The following is an 11734-nucleotide window of genomic DNA, read 5'->3' on the forward strand; positions in this document are numbered from 1 at the left end:
TAACGGCTATGTCGCTGGACTCCCATGTAGTTGACCACGGTTCGAGTCCTGGACCCGGTGGCTTAAACTCATGCCAGGCGCATGTGCATGTGTGCCCAAGATCCCGAGGAGAAGAATGGAGAAGGGATTGTGGTGTGGAGAAGGGATTTCTCGCTTTCTGTCTCTCTGTCTCTGTCTTTCTGGCGAGTGCATACGCCCTATAGTAAAAACCTCTCCAAAAAAAAAAAATTATGTATGTATGTATGTATGTATTAAATTTGACCAGAGAAGGATAGAGTGAGAGAGAGAGAAAGAAAGTGAGAAAGCAAGCCACCAGGTCCAGGACTCAAACTGTGGTTGCTGCCATGCCACCTGCCAGCAGTTCTTTCTCTCTCTCTCTGAACACAAATGCAAACTGGCAGGAAAAAAAAGTTAAAAAAAAAAAAAAAAAGATAGATTGAGAAACACACCTCAAAATAGGAGCTGTTTTTAAGACGTGACTTTCCTAGGAATTAAGTACAAAAACTAGAGAACGTGATGTAAGTTGGTAATAAAATGGCAGTTCGGTACAACACCAGCAAAGACAGGAAAAGGCTTTTCAGGGACCAGCAGTTGGTGTAATGGCTATGTCGCTGGACTCCCATGTAGTCAACTGTGGTTTGAGTCCTGGACCCAATAGCGTAAACTCATGCCAGGCACGTGTGCGTGCGTGCCCGAGATCCCAAGAGGAGAATGGAGGAGAAGGGATTGCAGCATGGCCATCCCCCGGGGGGATGATTTCGCACTTTCTGTCTCTGTCTCTCTCTGTCTTTCTGGCGAGCACACGTGCCCTATAGCAAAATCCTCTCAAAAAAAAAAAGCATTTCACAGAAGAGGAGACACAAATGGCCCATAAGCATGGGAAAAGATGCTCAATATTGTTAATAATCAGGGCATTGCAAATGAAAACCACAGGGTCATTTATCACCCACCAGCTTGGCAAATGTTAAAGTGTCTGGCAATAACAAGAGTTGGCTGGAATGCAGGGAGTGGAAATGAGTGTAACTGCTTTGTAGAAACAGGACGGCACTGTGTAGGACATTAAATGTGCCTAAATCTGTAACCCAGTAATTCCTCCTTTATGAAATTCTTCCCCATGGCCACCAAGACACATGGACAAGCAAGTTTATAGCAGCATTACAAATGAGAGGGAAAAGGGAGTCGACCCAAATGTTCATCAGCAGTGGAATGGATGTATGAGTTACGATGTAATTAAGCAATGAAATCCCATAAAATGGTGACAAATGGAGGGAGCTCTAGTTGCATGAGTCCACGTGGATAAATTGTAATAATTTTGAGATAAAGAAGCAAGTTGCAAGAACATTTATATGCTAGTCTATATAGGTTTTGAACATACCTGAACAATGTATCCGTACATAGTTGCTAAAATGATAAAATCAAAGAAATGGTTAGTGCAGAGTCTGGGGTGGTGATTACAGGAGAGGAGCGGTGTGGCTGTGCTGGGTGTTAGCATAAGGGAAGACCGAGCTTCCCAGTGGCTGTACTGTTCTGTTTCTCGGGCAGAAGAGTAGAGAGGTGAGTATTTGTTTGACTTTTTGTTTTTTTAAGAACTATTTATTTATTTTTTTTATTATTGTTAATTTTTAATTTAAACAGAGAGAGAAAGGGTAAGTGAGAAAGCAAGACACCAGGCCCGGGTTTCATACCACAGTAGGCCATGCGGGAGTCCAGTGCCTTAACCACCATGCCACCTGCCAGCCCCTTGTTTGACACACACACATTTTTATACCCTCCTTGGTATATTTTTAAAATGAAAGAGGTGTTAGGAAATGTTTTGAAATTAAGTAAAGTGGATTATGATATTAAACATGCAAAAAGATGGAAAATCCTTGCCTAAGAATGTTTAGAAGAAATTTAATTTTCTATTTAAGGCCTCTTCTTTGTTTCAGTTTGAAAGTGCAGGTGAGGGAAAGGAACAGAGACCTAAAAGAACATCTTTGACATTGTCGCTTAAATGAAGGAAGGGCAGGAGATACCAGTTGCTAGAAGGGGGACTGCTTTTCTTCTTGGTCACTCCCTTCTTCACTTCCTTAGTTCGTCATTGAGCATCGAGTACTAAGTCTGGGGCATTATCTTAGGAAACTGAGTAGACAGGAGAGGTAACGCCCTGTCTTGGGCATGTGCACTCAGCAGGAGAGACAGAAAGCCGAGGAGAGAGGGGGAAGTGAGGAATCAGTCCCTGGGGGGATGGCCATGCTGCAGTCCCTTCTCCTCTATTCTCCCCTCAGGGTTTTGGGCACGCATGCAACATGAACACAACTTGTTTTTCAAGCCACTGGGTCTGGAACTTGAACCCCAGCATCAACCATGTGGGGTCCAGCTGCCTTAACCACCACACCACCTGGCTGGCCCAGAACTTTACAGTATTTTTCAATTCAGAGACTTTGTTAATATTAGCTTACAAATTAACTCCTTACCCAAATGCACTTCAAGTTCATAGCATAATTATTCTTTGAGATATTTTTAAGAAAATCACTTTTGGGGCCAGCAGGTGGTGTGGTAGTTAAGGCACTGGACTCCTACATGACCAACTGCGATTTGAGTCCCGGACCTGGCAGCTTGCTTTTTCACTTTTTCTCTCTCTCTGGTGAGCACACATGCCCTATAGCAAAATTTAAAATAATAATAATAATAATAATAAATACAATAGATAATTCTTAAAAAAAAAAGAAAATCATTTATGTGTTTAGATAACCTAATTAAATAAACTTTAAAATTCTCAGGTAATATTCTTTTGGTTTGGTCCTAGGCCTTAGTTAATAACCTAATACTTTGGACCAGCAGATGGCATGATGCTTGTGTCACTGGACTCCCATGTAGTCGACTGCAGTTCAAGTCCTGGACCCAGAGGCTTAAAACTCATACTGGGTACTTATGTGTGTGTGTGCTCAAAATTCTGAGAGGAGACTGGAGGAGAAGGGATTGTGGCATGACCATCTCCCGTGAGGGGTGGTTCTCGCTTCCTGTATCTCTGTCTGTCTCTGTGTCTCTGGCAAGCAAATGCACCCTATAGCAAAATAACTCTCTCAAAAAAAAAAAAAAAAGCCTAATTCTTCATTTTTATTTATTCTCATTTTTCCCTTCCCATACATATCAAACTTCTCTTGCTGTGTTGATTTTATCTTTCTAGCCACATTAGACCTAAACATAAACCTTAACTTGAAGCAGTATTTTCTTTTCTTGAGATTGCCAGATTGCACCTGCATTTGCCAGAGATAGAGTGAGTGAGAGAGTGCACCCTTCAGCTGGGGTGTGGTCACACCATACTCCTCTTTCCTACTTTCTTCCATCCCATGAGGGCTTGGTGCATGAACAAGCACTTGGTATGTTTTTCAAGCCATTAGGGCTGGGTTCCAAACCATGGTCAGCCTGTGGGATCCAGCTCTCCTATGCACAGTGCTCAACTGCTGCTTTACGGGCTAGCCCCAGGCAGTATTTGCAGGTGCATCAAAGGCTAGACGCATGCGAAGGCAAAGATTTTCATTTTAACAGTCATGTCATTATTTTAATATTTCTTATAAAATATGCTCACAAAACCTGTGATTTTTATGGCCACTATTGCTTACAGTGAAGCTAAAATAGTCTATGTGATCATTCTTCCCACGTAGATGGCATGAGTTAATGGCCCAGGTGGTTCTCAGATACAGTGAGAAATCATGAAATTAATACTTGGATTAGAGATGCACTGTTTAATTATAAAGGTGAATTAAGATATTCTCTTTGATGTCTTCTGAGTATCTCCTTGTAATTCTCACAAAATAAACCTTATGTGCTTTGGTTAGGAGAAAGCCATTTAGAAAATTCATCTAGTCAAATAATTTGTTCAAATAGCATATCCTATGATACGGCAGTTTCTGGGAAAACAAAGATGAGTGAGATATAGATCCTACCCTTCAGAAGCACCAATCTGCTGTAACAGAGACAGGCAAATGAATTAAAAATTGCAATGTAAATGTGACAGCGGAACTATGTACCCAGGAAGTGTGTACCCAGGAAGTGTGTGCCCAGGAAGTGTGCGCCCAGGAAGTGTGCGCCCAGGAAGAATGTGCCCAGGGAGTATGTGCCCAGCAAGTGTGTACCCAGCCCCAGGAAGTGTGCCAAGTATGTGCCCAGCAAGTGTGTGCCCAGGAAGTGTGTGCCCAGGAAGTGTGCGCCCAGGAAGTGTGCGCCCAGGAAGAATGTGCCCAGGGAGTATGTGCCCAGCAAGTGTGTACCCAGCAAGTATGTGCCCAGGAAGTGTGTGCCCAGGAGGTGTGTGCCCAGGAAGAACGTACCCAGGAGGTGTGTGCCCAGGATGTGTGTGCCCAGGAGGTACCCAGGAAGTGTATGCCCAGGAGGTGTGCCCAGGAGGTATGTGCCCAGGAGGTGTGTGCCCAGGAGGCGTGTGCCCAGGAGGTGTGTGCCCAGGAAGTGTGTACCCAGGAAGTGTGTACCCAGGAAGCAGCTGGCCTGGGAGGGCAGCCACTGAGAGGAGGTGTGCCCAGGAAGTGTGTGCCCAGGAGGTGTGTGCCCAGGAAGAACGTACCCAGGAGGTGTGTGCCCAGGATGTGTGTGCCCAGGAGGTACCCAGGAAGTGTATGCCCAGGAGGTGTGCCCAGGAGGTATGTGCCCAGGAGGTGTGTGCCCAGGAGGCGTGTGCCCAGGAGGTGTGTGCCCAGGAAGTGTGTACCCAGGAAGTGTGTACCCAGGAAGCAGCTGGCCTGGGAGGGCAGCCACTGATGTATGGAGCCACGAGGAAAGTCTTCACAGAGAAAGGGGAGCTTGGAAGCAGGCTTAAAAGACAAGCAGAAAATTTACACAAAGGTAGAGTGGAAGAGAGAGACCTGAGAAAGACTCATGCCAAGGTCCAGAGACCCTAAAGGATATGGTGCATTGGATGAACTGTGAGCAGCTAACCCTCATGCTGGTGGGAGGTAGAGGAGAGAGAGGTGGGAGCCAGGTGTGAACGCCCATGCATAGAATATGACGCCACTTCTGAACATCCTATTCCACAAGCGATTGCTACTCTGCGAGCAATTTTTAAGCTGAAGAGTGACATGATTCCTGGGGGCCATTGCAGAAGGCGGATCAGATGGTGAAGAATTAGTCACGTTACAACTGGTCATTTGGCAAAGAGAAAATGGTGAGCAGTTTAGGGAGTCTCTACATTTCAGCGTTGTTTCGCTGCATACAATTTGGAGGATATGAGGTTACAGCTAGCATTTAATGTGTGGGAGGGGCAGTAGTAGGTGATTTGGGACCAGTATCTGAAGTTTCTGAAGAGATTGCTATTATTTAGACTTTGTTATAAACAAGAGATTAATGAACTTTGCCTATATGGCCTAAAAGGCAAATAGATTGTTGTTTATTTTGTGTTAAAAGCTAGAGCAAGCAGCATGTCACTGTCATGTGGAGGCACACAGTGGCAAGCAGGTCCTCCTCCACGGGAGATGGCACCTCTGGTAACATGCTGCAAGTCAGTACAACCACAGATGGAAACTTTTTTCCAGTTGATATCCTGCCAAGAAAAGCTCCAGACAACAGTGCTACTCAAAGGGAATTTATACTTGGGACCAGCAGTTAGTGACTCCCATGTAGTTGACCGCGGTTCGATTCCCGGACCTGGTGCCTTAAACTCACGCCAGGCACATGTGTGTGTGTGTGTGTCCAAGAGCTCGACAGGAGAATGGAGGAGAAGGGATTGTGGCGTGGCCATCCCCCCTGGGGAGGGGGTGATTTCTCGCTTTCTGTCTCTCTCTGTCTGGCGAGTGTACGCGCCTTATGGCAAAAAACAAAAACAAAACAAACAAAAACCTCAAAAAAGGGAATTTATACTTTAAATATAAAGAGCTCCCTTTAAATATGAGTTTTAGAAGTGCATGTACTTTGTAACTTGATTGTGGCATATTGTTTATTTTCATGCGTGTTTACTTTTAACTTTTAGAATCAATAGTCTCTAGATTTGGCATGTATTAATTTATCTTCCAGAGAAATGTGTTGGTATGCCAACTTATCTTTGCAGCTTTAGTATATCATAATTTAGAGTCACAGGTGTCGTGTCGACTGCCTGTGTGTGTGTGAGTGCACTCATTTGTTTGCTTGTTTTTAAGTTTTTTGCCATAGGTGTGTGCACTCGCTGGGGAGAAAGAGAGAGACAGTGGGAGGGAAAGTGAGGAATCACCCCCTGGGGGCATGGCCATGCTGCAGTCCCTTCTCCTCCATCCTCTCAGGACCTTGGGCACATATGCACACGTGCCCAGTGTGATTTTCAAGCCACTGAATCTGGAATTCAAACCATGGTCCATCATGTAGGAATCCAGTTTCTTAATCACCACACCACCTACTGGCCCCTCCATTCATGTGTGCGTCTACCTAAACTAAGTGTTTTGCCTCGTATTTGCTGGAGAATATTGTGCTGTGTGGGGAAGGTGCCTTGTCAGCTAATTTGCTCACATCTGCATTATCTTAGGCTTTTTTTTTTTTTTTTTTTGGAGAGGTTTTTCGCTATAGGGCGCGTGCACTCGCCAGACAGAGAGACAGACATAGAGACAGAAAGCGAGAAATCACCCCCCAGGGGGGATGGGCACGCCGCAATCCCTTCTCCTCCATTCTCCTCTTGGGCTCTTGGGCACGCATGCACACGCGCCCGGCGTGAGTTTTAAGCCACCGGGTCCGGGACGCGAACCGCGGTCGACTACATGGGAGTCCAGCGACATAGCCATTACGCTAACTGCTGGTTCCCGATTATCTTAGGCTTTTAGGAATGTAGGCCATTAGGAAGCTCTGACTCACTGGAAAATTAACATATTACCAGCAGCGATCCCCAGGTATCAAAAGAGGCAGTTCATACATAAAGATGTCCAGAAGGAAAGTTAGCCTTAACTGAATGAAGAATGTGACTTCATACAGAAATGAGGAGAGAAAGCCAGCAGGTGGGGTGGTGGTTAAGGCACTGGACCCCACGTGAGTGACTGCATGGTTTGCATCCTAACCTGGAGGCTTGAAAAACATGCAGCGCTTGCATGCCCAAAATCCTGAAGGGAGAATGGAGGAGGGATTGCAGTGTGGCCATCCACCCTGAGGAGTGGTTTCTCACTTTCTCTCTCTCTCGTCTCTTTCTGGCAAGGACATATGCCCCATAGAGAAAACTAAGAACCAAAAAACCTACAAAACAAACAAACAAAAAACCCTAGGAAAAAAGAAAAAGAAATGAGAGAAGAACCTTGGAAATGAAGGAACTGCATGACCTTGGGGCAACTGTATGTTCCTTTCTAAAGGCCCAGTAATGTTGACTATGGTGAAACGTGATTTGTATTTGAGAAGATATTCTTTCTTCTTATGTTACCAAGTTCTTTTTCTTTCTTTTTAAGAGTTAATTTCTTATTTTCTTATTTTTCTACTTTGACACAGAAATCCCCTGCAAAGAAGCTGAGCCATGCAATTAGTAAATCTTTGGGGTGTGTACCCACCAGAGAACCCCCACATCCTGTTTTTCCTGAGCAACCAGAGAAACCACTTGACCTTGCACACATAGTGTAAGTATACACCTGGACGTGGGCCTGGAGATTCTGAGATGGGGGCCGAACCTCTTTACCATGAACCTTTAACTTTTTAGTTTTCACGAAACTTGGACTTCAACTTTCATCTCTCTAAATCATCACTGAATATCTGTTGGGTTGTTGGAAAAGTTGTGACGCATTTTTGCATAGAAAAATATAACTTTTCCATTGACCCAGTCCCTGGAAACCTAACTATTGATTCTTGAAGCCGAAGTAATACAACAGTCTCCAGAAACAGACCCATTGAGGAATAGTTTGAGGGCTGATAATAGCGAGGTTGCCTTTCGTTTGAGTGTTCTTCCCCTAAGTCAGCAGGAGGACCATTTTTCCTCTACCTGATAATGCCTGCAGGGACTTAAATTAGTTTAGACGACGTAGAAATAAAAATCAACGTGATTTGCTCTTTTTGTATGGAGAGAAATTAAGCACCGTGTTGTACAAATAAACCTAGTGTTTCATATAACATACGTCCATACACCCATATATAAATGTATACATACACACGCATGTGTACACACACATGCATCTAGTCAAATGTTCATGCTAAAGAAAGCAAAGCTGTAGGGGAACAAAAGAGAAACAGAGAAAAGAAAGGTAAAGAGGAAAAGAGACAATGAAGGATGATTTCAGCCTCCAGACTGACTTCTTCACTTCGAATTGAGTGATGATGTTATATTTACTCTGCTGAATATGGTTGGTAGATTTTTGGATCGTTAGTCTCTGTCAAGTGTTTAGAAGTTTTTCTCTTGGAGTGGACATCCATTTTCTTTTACCTACTGGAGGGAAGATAGTTTGGGGATCTTAACCTTTTCTTTCTGGCAACAATTTCAAAACCTTCTTATTTATTGGAATAATACATGCACGTAGACTAACAGTGCGGTAATGTCGAGGAGCTTACAAAGGGCGGCACAGCCCCGCCTTCCTCACCGTCCTTTGTCTGGGTTTTCGATTTACTGGAAGTTACCTCCATGTCTCTAGGTCCTGTGTTTAGAACACCGTTTCTTCACTTACCACTTTTAGACTTTACTGGATTCCTTCTGTGGGGTAAGGAATCAAACTAATTTATATTTTATTTTAGAAATAATTATTTATTTAATTTTACTTATTATTATTATTATTTTAAATTTGCTATAGGGCAGGTGTGCTCACCAGAGAGAGAGAGGGCAAGTGAGAAAGCAAGTCACCCGGGTCTGGGAGATTTTTGTTACAGGGTGTATGTGCTTGCCAGAGAAACAGAGAGACAGAGAAATAGAAAGTGAGAAATCACTCCCCAATGGGGGATAGCCATGCTGCAGTACCTTTTCCTTCATTCTCCTCTTGGGATTTTGGGCATGCATGTACACACACTGGGCATGAGTTTTAAGCTACTGGGTCCAGGAATTGAACCAAGGTCCACTATGTGGGAATCCAACAACACAACCATTATACCATCTGCTGGTCCCAAGGTGATGATATTTCTATGAACGTAACTATTGGGTTGTTGGAAAAGTCATGACATATTTTTCTATGCAAAAATGCATCATGACTTTTCTGACGACCCAAATAATTCTTAAAAAAATTTTTAAAGGTTAAATTGAAAAGTTGAAAACTATAGAGCTGTCATTTATCGCAGCACCAAACTGTGTGCTGAGATTCTGTGTCCTTTGGCGAAGGTCCAGTGCCTCAGTCTTGTTGTGGTCATTTTCTCAGTGTTCTCTGGGCTCTTCTTTCTTACATACCATTGATTGCTCACGATCATGCCTATTGATTTTATATCTGGATCGACTTTCTTTTACAATTTTGTTTTGTTTTGTTTTGTTTTGTTTTTACTTTTACTTCATTTTCTCATTGTTTTTCCTTGAGGAAAATGTATGCTTACCCTCATATGTGCTGTGTTCCATAGTACAATTTATCTATTGCTTGCAATTTACTGTTTGTTTGCTAGTTTTTGTTAAACTTGTTAACCTTTTCCCTTTTAATTACTATTTTTAGGTTGCATTAAAAAAAAAAAAAAAAACTTTGCCTGCTCCAACGTTATAGTGGTTTTCTCCTTTATTTCTCTCCTTTCAGTTTTGAATATGTTCTTTTCACGGATATCTTTAGTTCATCTGGAATGGCTTTGAATTGGATTGTAGACTGTCCAGTTCTCACTCTCTCTTTCTCACTCTCTCTTTCTCGCATTATTATTGCTCTCTACATTGAATAAAAACTTATCCCAGGGCCATTAGCAGGGTTACCCATCATTTCCTCACTGACCTACAGTGCCACCGTTGTCAAAACTAAAGTAATATGCACGGATCGGGGACTGGGTTCTTTATTCTGTTCCTTTGGTCAGATTTTCTATTCCTAGGCCAGTATCACACCGACTTAATTACTAAAAGGAGTTAAGTTATCTTTTTTAGAAGAGTCTTTTCTTTTCCCTTTGCTCCTTCATGTAAATTGTAGAATCTGCTTACTAAGTTCTTCCTAAAATTTTGTTGACATTTTTTGATCGGAAATTCATTGAATCCAAAGATCATGTTGAGGAGAAATGATGTCATGAGATTAAACCTTCCAGTCCATGAGTTTGTGTCGTGTCCTTCCATTTATTCAGCTATCCTTTTATACCTTTAAGTAAAGTTTGATAACTTCTCTAGCATAGTCTTATATAGGTTAGGTTATTTTGTATGGACTTCACATTTGTTGTTGCAGTTAACAAATAGTGTGTTTCCTACAGCTTCTTGACATATAATTTGCATGAATAAAAGGTTCCTACTTTAGGTTTATGGTTCTGTGAGTTTTGATAAATGTACACTGTCATGCAAATGGAATTTTATTGAACTATATTTCTTAACAGTTTGTGACTGGTGAATAGAAATGCAAATAGTTTTTGTATTTTAGTCTACCATCTAGTCATCTTGCTTATCTTGCTCATTAATTCTGATCATTTGTACTCCGATCCTTTTGGATTTTCTATGAATAATTATATTACTAGCTTTGTTTCTTTTCTGTCATCCTTATACTTTTAAAAATTACTATGCTGGCTGGAAACTTCAGTGTATTTTGAATAGAAATGGTTTAGTAGGCATTCACGTATTAATTACTAATTCCCAAGAGGCTGTTTTAGTATTTACTTTGTTAATTGATGTTGGTTTTATTGAAGCTGCTTATCAGATTAAAGAGGTTCTCTTTTATTCCTACTTTACTAAAGTATTTTCTTTTCTCATGAATGGATGCTGAATTTCTCTGTATAACTTGAGATAACTATATGATTTTTTTCCTTCAGTTAATTATATTTACTGCTTTTATAAATAATTGTTTATTTAATTTTATTTATTTATTATTATTGTTTTAATTTTGCTCAAAGGCACACATGCTCACCAGAGAGCGACAGAGAGGGACAATAAGAAAGCAAGCCTTCAGGTCCGGAACTCGAACTGCAGTGAGCCGTGTGGGAGTCCAGTGCCTTAACCACTGCACCACCCCCTGCTCGCTCCTATATTTATTATTTTTAGAAACCACACTTTAACATTCCTAGAATAAACTTAATTTGGCCATCCTTTTATTGTCTTGTTAGATTTTATTTGCTAATAATGTGTTTAAATTTTGGCTGTTTATGAGTGAAATTGGTCTGTATCTTCCCTGCTTGTTTTTGTTTGTTTGTTTTTACTGTCCAATTTGCTCTTAGAGATCTGGGAAGCATTCTCTATTTTTATATTTTTAGAAGAGCCGCTTCAATATCAGAATTATTTTTTCTATTAGCTTCAGATAAAACTCACCAGTGGAAGGCCCAGCCACAGTGGCGCACATGGAAGGGTACAGTAGCTGAAGCCACATGGGAGGTCTTGGTTGGATTCCTGGCCCAACAACAGGCTGAGTATGGTGTCACAAGTGTCATGAGTCCTTGCTGACTTCTATAGGAGGGATTGCAGTGTGGTGAGACACTGTCAAAAATACCAGCATTATTAGTGCATCAGTTAAGTGTTGGGCCAGCATATTAGCGCATCAATTAAGTGCTGTCTAGAGGAGACCAGATCCCGTATGGCCGTACACAGTCTGAATCCGGAGGAGACCAGATCCCCTATGGCCGTACACAGTCTGAATCCGGAGGAGACCAGATCCCGTATGGCCGTACACAGTCTGAGTCCGGAGGAGACCAGATCCCGTAATGGCACTACCCAGTCTGCATCCGGAGGAGA

At 42.3% G+C, this 11734-nt stretch overlaps 1 protein-coding gene across 14 annotated transcripts in view; it reads left to right on the forward strand.

Moving 5' to 3' along the window:
* The window catches only part of DTNB (dystrobrevin beta), a 275346-nt gene that overhangs the window by 133936 nt on the left and 129676 nt on the right, over positions 1-11734 (forward strand). For all 14 annotated transcript variants that reach the window (XM_014593108.1, XM_014593114.2, XM_014593115.2 and 11 more), the window contains exon 8: positions 7429-7553. In XM_014593108.1, the coding sequence (XP_014448594.1) occupies positions 7429-7553 (125 nt within the window). The remainder of the gene's footprint in view (positions 1-7428; positions 7554-11734) is intronic.

Source organism: Tupaia chinensis, unplaced genomic scaffold, assembly GCF_000334495.1.
Source record: "Tupaia chinensis unplaced genomic scaffold, TupChi_1.0 Scaffold139757_1, whole genome shotgun sequence".
NCBI classification, from domain to species: domain Eukaryota; kingdom Metazoa; phylum Chordata; class Mammalia; order Scandentia; family Tupaiidae; genus Tupaia; species Tupaia belangeri.